Source organism: Jaculus jaculus, chromosome 5 (assembly GCF_020740685.1).
Source record: "Jaculus jaculus isolate mJacJac1 chromosome 5, mJacJac1.mat.Y.cur, whole genome shotgun sequence".
In the NCBI taxonomy this organism is placed as follows: domain Eukaryota; kingdom Metazoa; phylum Chordata; class Mammalia; order Rodentia; family Dipodidae; genus Jaculus; species Jaculus jaculus.
Genome location: NC_059106.1, coordinates 175,263,712 through 175,281,041, shown reverse-complemented (window position 1 = coordinate 175,281,041; position 17,330 = coordinate 175,263,712). Strand labels below are relative to the sequence as shown.

The 17,330-nt window shown below is 44.6% G+C and overlaps 1 protein-coding gene across 3 annotated transcripts in view; it reads left to right on the top strand.

Annotated features, from left to right (window-relative positions):
• Window positions 1-2,332: 2,332 nt before the first annotated feature.
• The window catches only part of Mapre3 (microtubule associated protein RP/EB family member 3), an 81,595-nt gene continuing 66,597 nt past the window's right edge, over window positions 2,333-17,330 (top strand). The window contains exon 1 of one of the 3 annotated variants that reach the window (XM_045150620.1): window positions 2,333-2,351. In XM_045150620.1, coding sequence (XP_045006555.1) covers window positions 2,341-2,351 — 11 coding nt within the window. In that variant the 5' untranslated portion in view covers window positions 2,333-2,340. Of the gene's footprint in view, window positions 2,352-2,595; window positions 2,742-2,888; window positions 3,002-17,330 lie in introns of those variants that run through there. The other 2 variants (XM_004669361.3, XM_045150621.1) reach the window with 2 other exon arrangements.

Below are 17,330 nucleotides of genomic sequence, written 5' to 3'. Positions count from 1 at the left end.
ACAGCTTTAATTTTCCACTTCTGGGGCTAAGAACAAGTGTAGCCTAGTTTCTATTCTCTTACCCATTGATCTATTTTAGGATTATTGCTATAGAACCCTTTTCTCAGAATTGCTTTAGATGAGAAGAGAGGGCATTGATTCACGATATGCTTTTTTCCTCTTTTTTAATCTATTTTTATAATCTGCCTCTTCTTTTTCCTGAGAAAATGGAGACAGTTAGGGTACTTTGACACCAGCAACCCTGAGGTAGAATTTAAGAGAGCTGATACATATTCAGAGGAGAAAACTTGACTATGAAGACTTACTTTTGAGTCATGTAAACAAAATGTAGCATCTCCGGCATGTCAATAAGCCCATCTGAATCCAGTAATGTTCACTAAGAGTCTTAAGCGACCATAGGATATAAAGAGCTTGAGTTTATATAAAGGATGATGGAGTCAAGGAGGAGGCAGAGGAGGCCAGCATGCAGTGAGGAAATCTACCTCATTTGGGATAGTGTAGAAGGGAGAAGAGCAAGAAGTAAAGTATTAAGAAACAAAACAAAACAAAACAAAAAGCCAGAGTCTGGGTTAATACATGACCAGAGTTTGGGCATTAAGATCAAGAGCTGAGGGCTAGAGAGATGGCTTAGCGGTTAAGCACTTGCCTATGAAGCCTAAGGACCCTGGTTCAAGGCTTGACTCCCCAGGACCTATGGTAGCCAGATGCACAAGGGGGTGCACACATCTGGAGTTTGTTTGCAGTGGCTGGAGGCCCTGGCGCGCCCATTCTCTATCTGCCTCTTTCTCTCTCTGTCTGTCATTCTCAAATAAATAAATAAAAATGAACAAAAAAAGTTTTTTTAAAAAAGCCAGGCTCATGCCTTTAAAAAAAAAAGATCAAAAGCTCAGGGCATGGAAGAACTATTATAATAACAGCAGTAGTTAAAGGCTAAGCATGTATATAAGCAATAAGCAAAATGAGAGCTGAGCTGGGCATGGTGGCACATGCCTTTAATCCCAGCACTTTGGAGGCAGAGGTAGGAGGATTGCTTATGAGTTCAAGGCCACCCTGAGAATACATAATGAATTCCAGGTCAGCTTGAGCTAGACTGAGACCCTGCCTCAACCCCCCCGCCCACGCAAAAAAAAAGAAGAAAAAGAAAAAGAAAAATGTGAGCTGAAAGTCTAGGTCAGAGAAAGTGAATAAGAATGGTAACCTTTGTCTTCAATTGACTCAATTACACAAATATTTATTGAACTCTATAATGTGTCACATTTTGTGCTACATGCTGAGGAGGCTGATGAATAAGACAGAAGTCCTGCCCACCAGGGACACATAGTCTGACTGGGGAGACAGATGTGTAAACAAAAGACACTACTGTAAGATGTGTGTAACAAAGAAAATATGCACAAGGTGGGTACAGAGGTGACCACTAGACATCCACGAGAGTCTGGGCTGAGGAAAGAAGAATCAGAATGACCTACACAGTAAGAACCAAAATGATGAAATAACAATGGGGTTGGGTATACTTGAGGCTTGGGGAGAGTAGGGGGGAACCATGAGCCAAAGGTATGGAGAGGAAGAGGAGGTATCCAGAACTGAGAAAATCCATCAAGGCACACTTGGAATAAGGAATTTGAGAACACGAATGGGCATGTCAAAGAAGGAGCTAGTTATGAGGAATAAAATCTACACCAGCTAGTTGGCCAGAGAAAAAATAAGAACTTTTCACAAATGTATTGGGAGAGGGGCAATATGGTTGGTAAAAATTCAAGTGGTAGACAAAAATGTCAAGTTCAAAGCCAGAAAGGTTACATAGGAGACCCTGTCGATTGTTTTTATTTTATTTATTGTAGTTTTTTGAGACAAAGTCTCACTATGTAGCCAAGGCTGGCCTCAAATTCATGACACTCCAGCTCTTAAGTGCTGAAATTAAAGGTGTGAGCCACCATGTCGGACTAGGATAACCTAACTCAAACAGGAACCCTGAAGTAATAATGTATATAAAGAAAATTTTGTTAGCTCGACTGAGGCTTAAGGTGCAGACTTTCTCACAGGAGATGAAAAGAAATTTTTGACACAGGTAGAGAAAACTGCTTTTGCAAATTAAGAGTAGTAACGGGCTGTGATTGGAAGCTATAAGGCAAAAAAGGTGATTAAACACATCTTTAGCCATCCCATGACGCTGAAAAAGAAGGAAGTCTCCACTTTTGCCTTGCGGAAGCCCTAGGAGAGAGAAGAGCCCGTGGTCCGCCTAGGACGGAATCAGATGTAAAGGCTTTTCCTTCTGCGACAGACAGGGTGGAGAAATTGTTACCCTGTTGCTAGGGAGAAAGGAAGGGGCTGTTCCCAGTTGCCATGGTGACAAGGTAAGAGCGTTCCCTGGGTACCGCCGCACGTTTACCGGGCGGTTTTGTCTCCTCGTTGCTATGGCTATCTAAAGGGATTGTTCTCGACTCCCGCACCTACCGCCGCAGTTGCTTAGACAAGGTGGAGGTAGGAGTTGTCTTCCTATCGCCGCCCGGTTGCCGTGGAGACGGCGGGTGCCCTGGCCCCGCCCCACTCGGACTGACAGCGTTGGCCGCATCGCGCCTGCGCAGTGCTCTCGTCCCCCCGCAGTCTCGGTGCGTTGAAGCCGGAGACCGCGGCGGCCTCTGCTAGGACCCTCCGCCCGGAGCCGCCGGCCGAGCCGCAGCCTCTTCCGCAGCGCCCCTGCTGCCCGTCCCCCCGCTGCCTGCGCCGGATCCGCGCTGCGCTCTGTGAGTTGGGACCGAGGCGACGGACGGCGTGGGGCTGAGTCAGCGGGAGGCCCGGGCCGGGGCTGGGGGAGGGGAACCGGCTCCCCATCCCCGCCTCCCCCACCCCGCGTCTCCCACGCCGGTCTCTCGTCCTCGCTGTCTCGGTGATCCCTGACGGCCTCGGCGGCCAGGCCTCCCGGGCCACTCCGCCTCTCCTACCCTCCTCCCTGTCTGCCTCCTCCAACCTACCGCGGAGTCCTTCGCACCTCTGCCCTGGCCTGGTATTTTCCTCAAACTCCTTCCCCTCTTGTCCTTGTCCCTCGTCCCTTCTCCTTACTCTTGGGTCTGGCGTCTTATTGGCCTGGCTTTTCCCGGTGATACGCTGGAGAAAGAGTGACAAGGGAGAGCCATCGGTGACTTGGGGGAGGGAGACATTCTGCCTGTCCAAGGATTTTACTCGCAGCGTCCTGCCCTGGCTACTTTAGGGAAGCTAGCCTGGACAGTTGTAAAGTGGCTGCTGAGAGTTTGTGGGGCTTTCAGAATAGGTTTTGTGAGAGTGGGGTCAGCCCTGTCATGACTAGCTACTGCTGAGTGCACAGGGCTTCCTGCATGGTGGCCTTCTTATGGTCTTAGCCACTGCCTTGGTCTTCCTATGCAGGGGAGTAGAAGTAGTGGGGGAGAGGGGAGGGCAAAGCTTGTGTTTAGGAGCTAAAGTTCCTGTGCTTCTGGTGTGTACTCCTTAAAATATCTTTTAAAAAATCATATTACAACCTTGTAATTATGTGAGGGTTGAAGTCTGACCTGTCTGTTCATAGTATCATAGCAAGCGCTTACTGTTTGTATCCTGTCAAGAGTACTAACAGGATTTGATTTCTTACACCAGCAAGGTAAATTCTGTGAAGTAACCAAGTAGTAATAGTGAATTTTGACAGCATGTGCAGATTGGAGAGGAGGAGTTAAGGTTTGCCAGTGGTGTAGCTCTGAGGCCTGTACCCCCTTCCTCCTGCAGTTGTTAGTCTTATTGAGGACTGTCACCTGGTAGGGGGTTCCCTGGATTGTGTTTGCCACCCATCCACTTGCCCATTCTTGCAGTAATTAGTGTTGAAACCAAGAAGAGTCCCAAACTGTTTTCTTTTTCCAGAAAAAAAAAGTCAGAATTGGTGCTCACCGCCAGAAGTTCATACTAGACATGCCTCAACTCATGTCTCAACTCAGGGCTTCTAACTACTGCGTGTACCTCATTGCCATCCTCATTTGATTCCTTTGGCTTTCCCTGCTTCAGATTTCAATGCGCTGTTAGAAAATACATGTAAATATAAACCAGTACTGTTGTACAGGAAGCTTTGGCTTCTTCTTTTCTTCTCCAGGCTACAAAGGTATGGAGTGGTCCATCCCTAAAATCATGGTGAAAGAGCCACTCATTTACTTTCAGAGACTGTAAACAGTGAGAAGAATGTTTTTGCTCTTAGGCTTTGCTCAATCATGGCCTATTGGCAGCCTCATCAGGGCCACTCCCTGCCCCCATGCCCATTAGATTAGTTTACAGTAGCTGTTGCTCTAGTTTTAGACATAGAAATGAAGTTCAGGAAAACTGCAGCCCCCATCCAGCCAGTGGAGTTTCTTCTGTTTCGGATGCCAGTGTGGGGTTTGGCGGGATGCACCTGCCTGTAGCAATGGGAACACTGGGGCCAGAGAGTTACATTCCTTCTTGTGGTCCTCTCAGTCGCATAGCTCACCCAAATACCGGAGGAGGGCAGGAGAAGACAGCTGTGCTGGAGAGCTGCTCTCCTGCGCTGAGTATATTTTGGGAATCAGTGTTATTATTACTGGGGTGGAGGGCTGTGAATCAAGCAAGAAAATGTGTCAAGGCTAGATAGATCAGGAAGGTGTGAGTGAAATGTTCCCTTTCTAGCTTGCTGTGGGATAGTACATTTTCAGAACATCAGAGTGGTTATTTTATATGGGTTAATTTACCTTTGAAATACATACAAGTGTTTGATGAGATGATGATGGAATGTCTTATAATGTGCTCCTCTTAGGAAACACTACTAAGACCTTTCTCTCATACACATTGCCTAGTCAGCTGTTACTAAAGGTAATTGTTAAGATCAGGAACAGAGAAAAAAATAAAAGATCAGAGAGAGGGACATGATTTGAACCAAGTTAGATTCAAGTCTATGTTATGGGTTTTTTTAAATATATATTTTATTTGCAAGGGAGGAGGATAGGCATGCCAGGGCCTTTTGACACTGCAAATGAACTCCAGATTTATGTGCCACTTTGTGCATCTGACTTTACATGGGCCATCAAGCTTTGCAAGCAAGTGCCTTTAACTGCTGAGCCATCTTTCCAGTCCTATGTTATGATTTTATAAGACAATATATTTCCTTGATCTTGAGATACACCAGAAATTTACCAACAACTTTTAGATCAAATTAATGTATATATCACATATGCTATTCATTCCGGTGTGACCCTAATTACAGATGCATTAAAACAAGAAGTGTCAAGGCTGAAAGGAGGTATTTGTCTTGCAGTTAGAAATAATGGTGCTTTCTGTGTGATAATACCAGGACTCCCCCTACCTCCTAAGAGTATATGCACTACCAGGTTGGGTTTCTCCAGGGCCTTCCTCCAAGTGAGGGTTTTTGTTGTTGTTGTTGTTGTTTTTGGTTTTTCGAGGTAGAGTATTATTCTAGCCTAGGTTGACCTGGAATTCACTATATAGTATCAGGCTAGCCTCGAACTCACAGTGATCATCCTAATGGCCTCCTAAATACTAGGATTAAAAGTGTCTACCACCACGTCTGGCAAGTTGGTGTTTTTATGAGGTTGTATTTATAATCTGATGGGCTAGACTTAGGCATGCTGGTACATACTGAACAGGGGGAAATTCCCATATGGGAATCCAAACTAGGGCCTTAATATGATACTCTCCAGAAACTGAGCAATCATCTGACAGCAAACACCTTCTAAGTTATACCTGAATTTAGCCAAGGAGCATTTTTTAGAAGCCGAATAGAAAATATAATTTTTCTGACCACAATTCATCTGGCATGGAAGCCCTGGGGCACCCATTCTCTCTCTCTCCCTCTATCTGTCTTTCTCTCTGTGTCTGTCGCTCTCAAATAAATAAATAAATAATGAACAAATATTTATTCTTTCCACCTTAAAATATTTTGTGGGGGGCTGGAGGGATGGCTTAGCAGTTAAGGCATTTGCCTGCAAAGCCAAAAGACCCAGGTTCAAGTACCCAGGACCCATGTTAGCCAGATGCACAAGGGGTCACACGCATCTGGAATTTGTTTGCGGTGGCTGGAGGCCCTGGCATGCCCATTCTCTCTCTGTCTCCCTGTTTCTCTGTCAAATAAATTAAAAAATAAATATAAATATTTTTTTAACTTTTTCATGTATCCCAACTTCAGTAAAATTTCCTCTTTTAAAATGTGCATCAACTAGCATAAAGCAAGTAAAGTTGGGTATTTGAAGTCTCAACTTCTTCTCTGTGAAGCTGCTACATTCCAGAAAGCAAGGTGGAAAAGGCAGCTAGGTAGCTGAGAACAAGAACAATTACATTGACAGCTCAAAGTTTATCTTCAAATTCTCCATTGTAACCTTTTGTAGATCCTGAAAACCAGAGACTTTTCAGCCCCATCCTGGGAAATTGAAGTAGTCTGGACTCTGGGAATAAGCAGATCTGAGTTCAAATCCCAGTCTCTTCACTTCCTGGCTGTGTAGTGTTGGGCATGTTAAATAACTCTTGAGTGCCAATTTCCTTGGCTATAAGCCTATATGATAGCTATTTTTCAGGGTTGTTTAAAGGATAAAATGAACAAAAGTATGTAGAGTACCTACTTAATAAAAGCTTGCAATTGTTATTTTATATTTAACAATATCTAAAATTTTTAAAAATAATAGTTTCAAAGTTTATCATGACCTAAGTCTATCTGAACTAATTCAGTAACCCTCATTCCTTGGGAGCGTTTTCATGTGTTTGACATCCATGGAGAGATTTGTCCTGTGAAGATCTGGAACTTTAGTATTTTAACTACCAGAATAGAAGAGAGTGGGTATATGACATGGTTCTTTGTTTCCATGTATCAGCTGAGCTGGTTACCTGAAAGAATGGCCAGTCATAAGCAGTTGGCTGTAGCAGAGCAGACTTGTGTGTTGTGGAGTTGGTCTTCCACTCAGGGAGGCCAGCCTGGGGAGTGAGCTTAATTTGAAATCTTAAAGCTGCTGAATTCTGCCTTGGAAATAAAGCTCATGTAAACTTCGTTCACTCCCTCTACTGTCAGAGGTGTACCTTGAACCCCTCCCTGCCTTTGTTCAGATTAATTTCTGCCCACGAGAGAGCCAAAAGGCAAGAAAAAGGATTCATTCATCTTTAGAGGGAAACCTCCTCCTAGTAAGGTCATTTTGGATGGGAGCAATTATAGAAGGGCTCAGAGCAGACAGTACTGAGCAGCCAAGGCAAGCCATTCAGGTATGAGAAACACATGGACTTAGAAACTATCCATATATAATCCTCTAAGGACTGTAGCTCTTTGGAAAAATGAATGCAATACTGTTTCCCTCTGGGAAGTTGGATTTGGGTATGGAAAAGGAAAAGGAAAACTTTCTTTAATATTTGACCTATTAAAAGACATATGCAGCAGCCGGGCATTAGAATGTGTCATGCTGAGTAATCTACATTCCATCCCTCAGTCTTCCCTTTGGCCAAGAGTACAAATCTATGAATAGTTGGCTGAGTTGGTGAGGCATCCTGTGGATTTTCCCTTGTGTAAAGTTGGCACACTAGTCCTGACTCACACACTAGATCTCATTTTCATTAGCACCATACTCTACCAACTTTGTGAATTTGACATGGTTTTACTACCTGTTGCAGTCCGGTTCACATTGCTGGTAGAAATCACCCAACCAAGAGCAGCTTCTGGGAAAAAGAGATTTATTTTGACTTACAGGCTCGAGGGGAAGCTCCACGATGGCAGGAAAAAACGATGGCATGAGCAGAGGGTGGACATCACCCCCTGGCCAACATAAGGTCGACCACAGCAACAGGAGGGTGTGCCAAACACTGGCATGGGGAAACTGGCTTTAATACCCATAAGCCGGCCCCCAACAATACACTCCCTCCAGGAGGTGTTAATTCCCAAATCTCCATCAGCTGGGAACTTAGCAGTCAGAACTAGGTTTATGGGGGACACCTGAATCAAACCACAACATTCTGCCCCTGGCCCCCATAAACTGATATCCATGCATGATGTAAAGTACAATGCATTCAGTCTGACTTTAAAAGTCCCCATAGTTTTTTATCAATCCCAATGATGTTCATACATCCCCATAGTTCAAGATCTTTTAACTAAGCCATAATACCAAAATATAACCTCAAAAAACCTATAATGGCACAGAATAAATATTCACACTGCAAAAGATGGCATTGGGCATAGCAAAGAAACATTCAACCAATACAAGATCTAAAACAACCAGGGCACACATCAAACTCTGTAGCTTCAAGTACAGCAACTCTAGCCAGTGACAAATCTTCAAGTCTGATAATTCTAACCAGCAATAAGTCTCTGGCATTCCAGTTCCACCCCTCCAGCTAGGTTACTCACAGTCCTGGAAAACTTCATCGGGGCCGGCAGCTCCTTGGCAGCCATCTCATGGTCCCGGCATCTCCACTGGGTCTCCACTGCAATCTACGGTTCATTCTCATGGCCCCATGGGGTCTCTATGCAGGCAACCAGCAAACCTGCTTCAAACTGCCCATGGCCATTTCCAAAACACAAGACCGTGTTGCAAACTCAATGACCCTCTCTCCAGCATTTCTTATACTCCATGATACCAGGTAGGGTGCCAATTTGTTAATCCAGGGGGGAATAAAGCAGACTTTGAAGAACAGGACACTCCTTGAGCACTCAGGCCCCTTCTAAAGAGTCTACATTCTTCTTGTTGCCCCAGCGCAGGTCAGCTAGCCTAGTCTCAAAGGTTGTAATCTTTCAGTTGCAGCTGAACGGGCAGCAGTTCACCCAAAGATTTTCCTTTCTGTGCCATATTCCTCTGCTCACACCAGTTCATTTCTACGCAAAGCAACCCTGCACAACTTCTCAGGACATGGGCATAAGAGCAAGCTTCTCACACAAACTGCTAGCCCAGTACAAGCAAAGCTCTTTCTCGCCCTCATAAGCCAAACCTCACAGTCCATAGTTCTTACTGCCTTCAGGTCTTTCAGCTCTGACCAGGATAGACCATCAAGCTGTACTTACAGCACTGCAAAGCATCTCTTAGGCCAAGGTTTCAAATCCTGCCACATTCCTCTTGAAAATCAGCTCCAAAAGACCAAAGCCACACAGTCAGGTGTCTAGCAGCAATCCCACTCCTCAGTACCACTTTACTGTTGCAGTCCGGTTCGCATTGCTGGTAGAAATCACCCAACCAAGAGCAGCTTCTGGGAAAAAGAGATTTATTTTGGCTTACAGGCTTGAGGGGAAGCTCCATGATGGCAGGGGAAAACGATGGCATGAGCAGAGGGTGGACATCACTCCCTAGCCAACATAAGGTGGACTACAGCAACAGGAGGGTGTGCCAAACACTGGCAAGGGAAAACTGGCTTTAATACCCATAAGCCGGCCCCCAACAATACACTCCCTCCAGGAGGCATTAATTCCCAAATCTCCATCAGCTGGGAACCTAGCATTCAAAACACCTAAGTTTATGGAGGACACCTGAACCAAACCACCACACTACCCAGCTTCTTATCATAGCATCAGTGTTCTGAGCTTTGGATACTTTATTTGCCTCAAGTAAATAATCAGCCAATCTGAAATGTTTTGACTCCACAAAAAGTTTTATTTTCTAAAACTATTTCGTATATATAGGAGATATATACCACTTATATAATGTGTTTAAAGTTACTGAGCAAGAAGCATGACTCCAAGTCTGCCTAGTAGTTTTGGAAAAAAATATGTGCAAATGCCTTAAAAGTATATATACCCTTAGACCATAAATTATCATTCTAGGACCATTTTGAAAATCAGAAGTATATATAAAATATTTGTATGTGGGGCTGGAGAGATGGCTTAGCGGTTAAGCGCTTGCCTGTGAAGCCTAAGGACCCCAGTTCGAGGCTCGATTCCCCAGGACCCACATTAGCCAGATGCACAAGGGGGCACACGCATCTGGAGTTAGTTTGCAGTGGCTGGAAGCCCTGGCGTGTCCATTCTCTCTCTCTCTCTCTCTCTCTCTCTCTCTCTCTATCTATCTCTATCTCTATCTGCCTCTTTCTCTCTGTCTCTGTTGTTCTCAAATAAATAAAAATTTTTTAAAAAAATATTTGTATGTGAATTTTATTAATACAGCATTAATAATAATATCAAATATTTAAAACAAAAGAGCAACTAGGGACTTGTCAGTTTATCACAAGTAAAATACTACATAGCCATTAAAACATTTGTATAATAATATTATTGGAGCCAGGCAAAGAGACACACACTTTTCCCTAATCCTAGCACTTGAGAGGCTGAAGTGGGAGGATCTTGAGTTCAGGGTCTAGACTATACAACAATACTGTCTCAAAAAAATAAATAAATATAGCCAGGTATGGTGGCACAGGTCTTTTGTTCCATCACTCAAAAGGTTGCAAGAGGGAGGATTACTGTGAATTTGAGGCCAACCTGGTGGTACAGAGTGAGTTCCAGGTCATCCTGAACTAGAGTGAGACCCTGCTTCAAAAAATATCTAAAACAGCCGGTTGTGGTGGCGCACGCCGGTAGGATGTTGCTGAAGAGGCAGAGGCAGGAGGATCAGGAGTTCGAGGCCAGCCTAGGCTACACATTTTGGGCTGGAGAGATGGCTTAGCGGTTAAGCGCTCCCCTGTGAAGCCTATGGACCCTGGTTCGAGGCTCAGTTCCCCAGGTCCCACGTTAGCCAGATGCACAAGGGGGCACACGTGTCTGGAGTTCGTTTGCAGTGGCTGGAAGCCCTGGCGTGCCCATTCTCTCTCTCTCTCCCTCTATCTGTCTTCCGCTCTGTGTCTGTCGCTCTCAAATAAATAAATAATAAAAAAAATTAAAAAAGGGACATGCTTTCAAGTGATCAATGAGGTAACTTTAAAATATATATATATATATATATATATCTAAAACAGGGGCTGGAGAGATGGCTCAGCAATTAAAGCGCTTGCATATGAAGCCTAAGGACCAAGATTTGATTCTCTAGGTCTCACATAAGCCAGATACACATGGTGGCACATGCATCTGGAGTTCGTTTGCAGTGGCTAGAAGCTCTGGTATGCCCATTCTCACTCTCTCTGTCTCTCCCTCTCTCTGTCTCTAATAAATAAATGAAAATAAAGTCTTTAAAAAAAAGGGGGGCCAGCCGTGGTGGTGCATACCTTTAATCTGAGCACTTTGCGGACAGAAGTAGGAGGATCACCATGAGTTTGAGGCCACTCTGAGACTACATAGTTAATTCCAGGTCAGCCTAGGCCAGAGTGAGACTCTACCCCAAAAAAGGGGGGGAAGGGAGAAGTTGGAGTGATGGCTCAGTAGTTAAGATGCTTGCCTGCTGCAAAGCCTAACAACCAGGGTTCATTCCCCAGCACCCACATACATCTGGCACTCATTTGCAGAAGCTAGAGGCCCTGGCACACCCATTTTCTCCCTCCCTCTCTCTCTCTGTCACTCTCTGCTTGCAAATAAAAAAATTAAAAAACAAGCCAGGCGTGGTAGCGCAAGCTTTTGATCCCAGCACTTAAGAGGAGGAGGTAGGGACTTCCAGTTAAGATGGCGGTGTAGGTACCACGCCAAAGCAGCCTAGGGGGGAAAAAAGACCAAAAAAACTCAGCAAAATACACACTTTTACTAAAAAGTGAGGTGTATAGGAAATTGAAGCGGCAGCGGAGAAGTAGAAGAGATCCAGAGCATCCAGAGCCCACACAGGCTGGCAAAAGCGGCTCCGGCCCCTCTGCCAACCGCGGCAGCAGCAGCAGCAGCGCAACAGAAAGTGGCTAGACTCAGCTCCAGCTGCAGGAAAAGCCAGATGTGGGAGCTTCCACTCACACTGGCGCTCTCCACAACTCAGGAAATGTGAAGGGAGAGTGGCAGTGAGCAACGGAGGAGCAGACCACGAGGTAGAAGAACACGTGGAACAGCGAGAGAACCAGAGCAGCTGCGGCTCCCTCCCCTCCCCCACCACCTGAGCCCAGCTCTGATGAACAGAGCAGCGGTCCCAGTACCCAGCCACGCCAACTTGAGCCAAGCAGGAGCAGAGTTTGGCAGCAACATCAGTGGCTCCGGCACCGGTATCAGCAGCCCCAGCAGTAGCAGCTCCAGTCACAGCAGCAGCGGCAGACCCAGCAGCTGCAGACCCAGGAGCAACAGCAGCGGCAGATCCCGCAGCAGCAGCTTCAGTGGCAGCAGCGGCAGTGGACACAGCAGCAGCAGCTTCAGCAGCAGTGGCGGCTCCAGCAGTGGCAGCTACAGCAGCAGTAGCAGAGGCAGCAGCAGCCGTGGACCCAGCAGCAGCAGCTTCAGCAGCGGGGCGACAGACCCAGCAGAGGCAGCTTTAGCAGCAGCAGTTCCAGCAGCAGGGGTGCTGATCTGCAGGGCCACACTTGCCAGGCTCGGTTTGCCCCACAGGAAAAGCCAGTGCCCAGCTCCAGAAATCAGAACAGCAGCCCGACAACCCAGGCAGCAACTTGACTGAGACCAAAATCATCCAAGATAACTGGGATTGCACCAGGGAAGGGTCTCACTTGGTCGCAAGCTGACTTGGATCCCTCAACAGACCAGAAATCTTAACCTCTTTGTTGATAGAGGATCTGGTCATTATAATAACTACTCTTGCATACATACTTGGGGCTGTTTTTGATTGAATGTGTAGTGTTTAGTTAAATTTTAGAATCTAGCTGTATTTTATTCCACTCAGCCTGCTTGAATACTCCCATAGCAGGGAAACTCAACCCCTAGGAACACCTTTGTAGATACTCTGAGAGTCTTAAGAGCCATACCTAACACCTTAAGCTCCTACCCTGAAAATATATAACATCAAATCAATTGATATAGCTAAGAATACCCAGCAAGCCAGAAAATTCAAGCATTAACTTAATCCAAGATGCAAAAATATATACATTCTAACACAAGAAACACTAAAAAGCAAGACGATATAAATCCACCTAAAAGTATTAATGCATCAGAAATGTCCTCCAGTGAGAACGAGTTAGAGGAAATGCCTGAGAAAGAGTTCAAAAGAATGATTATAAATATGTTCAAAGAAGTCAAAGAACAAATCAAAAGAATCAAAGAAGAAATCAAAGAGGAAATCAAAGGAATCAAAGAAGACGCAGGACACCAATTTAATGAAATAAAGAAGGCAATACAAGACATAAATAAGGAAATAGAAATAATAAAGAAAAACCAGTCAGAATTACTAGCAATGAAGAACACAGTTAATGAAATAAAAAACTGTAGAAAATCTCACGAGTAGGATGGATGAGGGAGAGGACAGAATATCTAAGCTAGAAGACCAGGTGGCGATCTAATACAGTCCAACAAAGAGAAAGACAAGCTTATAGAAAAGTATGAGTGGGAATTTCAAGAGGTAGAGGTAGGAGGATCGCCGTGAGTTTGAGGCCACCCTGAGACTACACAGTTAATGCCAGGTCAGTCTGGACCAGAGTGAGACCCTACCCCCTACCTCAAGAAAACAGGGCTGGGACTGGAGAGATGGCTTAGCAGTTAAGTGCTTGCCTGTGAAGCCTAAGGACCTCAGTTTGAGGCTTGGTTCCCCAGGTCCCACGTTAGCCAGATGCACAAGGGGGTGCACGCGTCTGGAGTTCGTTTGCAGAGGCTGGAAGCCCTGGCACACCCATTCTCTCTCTCTCCCTCTATCTGTCTTTCTCTCTGTGTCTGTTGCTCTCAAATAGATAAATAAAAAATTTAAAAAAAAAAACAACCCAAAAAACTCTGCTCTAGCAGCTAACAGAGAGGATGTTGTTTAAAAAAAAAAAAAAAAAAAAAACAGGGCTGGAGAGATGGCTTAGCGGTTAAGCGCTTGCCTGTCAAGCCTAAGGACCCCAGTTCAAGGCTTGATTCCCCAGGACACACATTAGCCAGATGCACAAGAGGCACACGCGTCTGGAGGTCCTTTGCAGTGGCTAGAGGCCCTGTTGTGCCCATTCTCTATCTACCTACCTGCCTCTTTCTCTCTCTGTCTGTCGCTCTCAAATAAATAAGTAAATAGAAAATAATAACTAAAATACTTATTGACATCAAAATTTTTTATGTAACCAGTAGGGGAAAAAAATCAAGATGTGAAATACTATGTCAAAGATAAATAAAATATTAAAAAAGACATGTTATTATTTGTGAGGAAAGCGAGGGAATGGGCATTCCAGAACTATTACCACTGCAGATGAACTCCAGATGCATGCACCTGGCTTTACATACATCTGGAGTTCATCTGCATCTGGCTTTACATGGGTACTGGGGAAATGAACCTGGACTGCCAAGCTTTGCAACAAGTGTCTCCAACCACTGAGCAATCCACCAACCCCAACATTTTTATTTAGAAAAATATGGGCCTGGGGAGATTGCTTAGTGGTTAAAGGGGCTTACTTACAAAGTTTGCCAGCCCAGTTTGACAGATTTCCCAGTATGTAAAGCCAGATGCACAAAGTGGTGCATGCATTTGGAGTTTATTTGCAGTGGCAAAGGCCCTGGCATGGCGAGTATCTCTCTCCCTCCCCTCCCCTGCTCACTCGTGTGACAGAGTGCACGCATTCTCTCTCTCTCTTGCAAATAAATACTTTTTAAAAAGAAAGATATGGTAAGCCGGTTGTGGTGGCACACGCCTTTAATCCCAGCACTTGGGAGGCAGAGGTAGGAGGATCACAGTGAAGTTCAAGGCCACCCTGAGAATACATAGTGAATTCCAGGTCAGCCTGAGCTAGAGGGAGACCCTACCTCGAAAAATAAAAACAAAAAAGGGGCTGGAGAGATGGCCTAGCAGTTAAGCGCTTGCCTGTGAAGCCTAAGGACCCCGGTTTGAGGCTCGGTTCCCCAGGTCCCACGTTAGCCAGATGCACAAGGGGGCGCATGCGTTTGGAGTTTGTTTGCAGTGGCTGGAAGGCACACCCATTCTCTCTCTCTCCCTCTATCTGTCTTTCTCTCTGTGTCTGTCGCTCTCAAATAAATGAACAAAAAATCTTTAAAAAAAAAAAGAAAGAAAGAAAGAAAGATATGGGGCTGGAGAGATAGTTAGTGGTTAAAGCACTTGCCTGCAAAGCCTAAGGACCAGGTTTAATTCCCCAGTACCCATACAGACCAGATGTACATGGTGAAGCATGAATCTGGAGTTCATTGACAGTGGCTAGAGGCCTTGCCACACCCATTCTCCTCATCCCCCAATCTTTCTCTCCCAAATACATAAGCTTTTTTAAAAAGACAATAAAAGTAGGAAAAATATTTAAAAACATAAATAGCTATAACTGCATAATGGATTGCTATTTTTCTTAATGGTTTTCAGTGTTCCTCACCTTTTCTACATTAATCAACAATAACTAGATTACATTTTAAGCCATGACATACAGATTCCATGTAGTAGAGAAGTATCTAAGAAAATCAGAGCATTTCCTTTTTTAAATGGTTATTTGATTTCACTCTTATCATGACTAATAATATAAATAGGCACTTTCAGAAGTATTTCTATAGATACCTTCTTCATTTCTTGAGAGAGCACATGCCTTAAGTATGCTTATGTTGCATGAATGTGTCTTAAAAACCAGTGCTGAGGGCTGGAAAGATGGCTGAATAGTTAAAGGCACTTGCTTGCAAAGTCTGCCAGTCTAGGTTTAATTCCCAAACTGCCCATGTAAGCCAGATGCAAAGAGTGGCACAAGCATCTTGTATCCATTTGCAGTGGCAAGAGCCCCTGGGACACTGCCTGCCACCTACATACAAATAAAATTAATAATTTTAATTTAAAAAAACCAAAGCCGGGCATAGTGGTGCACTCCTTTAATCCCAGCACTCAGGAGGCAGAAGTAGGAGGACCCCTGAGAGTAGCAGGTCACCCTGAGACTACATAGTGAATTCCAGGTCAGCCTGAACTAGAGTGGGAACCTACCTTGAAGAACCAAAACAAAAAAAAAAAAAAAACAGAGCTGGGACTGTCCAGAGTCCATCTATCCAAAGAGGCAGTCTCTCTTGATTCAAATACAATTTTTTTTCTAAAATATTACAAAAAAGTGGGTCTTAACATGGTCCTGTTTGCGTCTTTGGCTTTTAAAATTTATCAGAAGATAGGCTGAAGAGATGGCTCAGCAGTTAAAGGCTCTTGCTTTGCAAAGGCTAATGGTTCAAGTTTGATTCCCCAGTACCCATGTAAAGCCAGATGCATAAAGTGGCGCATTCCTCTGGAGTTTGTTTGCAGTAGCAGTAGGCCCTGGTGTGCCTAATCTCTCTGTCTGTCTGTCTATCTGTCTGTCTGTCTCTCTCCCCCTCCCTTTTCTCTTTCTCCTTCTCTCTCTCTCAAATAAATAGATATTTTTAAAAAGTTATCAGAAGACATAGGCCCAGACTTTCTCCAAGTCTTTCCAAATTCTCTGGATTTCCAGATCTCCATTGGTACACGGACCCTCCCAGAGACTTTACCTTGTGCTTGGGTGTTTGTATCCCTATCTGAACTTGTTTCACAGTCTATGCCCAGGCTACAGCCTCCTTCTTCCCCTGTCCTTGGTCACATTCTGTTTAGACATCAGCTCAAAGGCCTCTTTCTCTTCTAGGGGTGGTCATAATTATTTAAGCTAACTCTGAACACTGAGGAGGAGTTGCTTCTGGCCTCCTCCTGAGGATCTGGACCATGGAGTTGAGGGAAATATGGCCTGTCACATAGCCTGGTCTGTGACACAATAAGTGTTTGCTAAGCAGGATGTGCATCTTCTTCCAAGTACTTCTGACTCCCCAAACACTTGCCCCAGATGGGGTAAATGCATGCCCTGTTGCCTAGAATTATGAATGAATACATCTTTGGGTATGTCTAGCTGGAGAAGTTCTACCACCAAAGTGATTGTTGGAGAAGTAGTCATCTTGAGTACATTACTGTCCTGGTCACCTTGTAATATGATATTATTATAATATCTAGTTACCTTGTAATGGAATTTCCTGATAGGTAAGAAATGAAATATTAGCTTCTTCTGAGTCAGCAAGATTATACTTGGTACTAATGTGTATGCTGCTGTGTGAAAGGACAGGTCTTAGACCACTGGATGAAATTCAGTAATCCTTCCCATATGTACAGTGTTGTGCTGAAGGCTTATCTCCACTGCTGCAAGATATACTTTGTGGCCAGACTTTCCTACAGCACTAAACTCTTGGCAGTCATCCATCCCTCAACCCCTCCTTGAAGGACTCTGATTTGTTCTGATTTTAGATTGATAGAGTTCACAGCTGAAATAAATCTCCCACTTAGACATCCTGTTAGCCACCTTAAGTGACAGGACCACCACTAAATACAGAAATGTGTTATGCTGGCTCCAAAATAGCAAGGCACAGCACTTTAAGACAACTTGATAAGACTCCTATTCCCAGAAAGTCTAGTTGCCAGGTT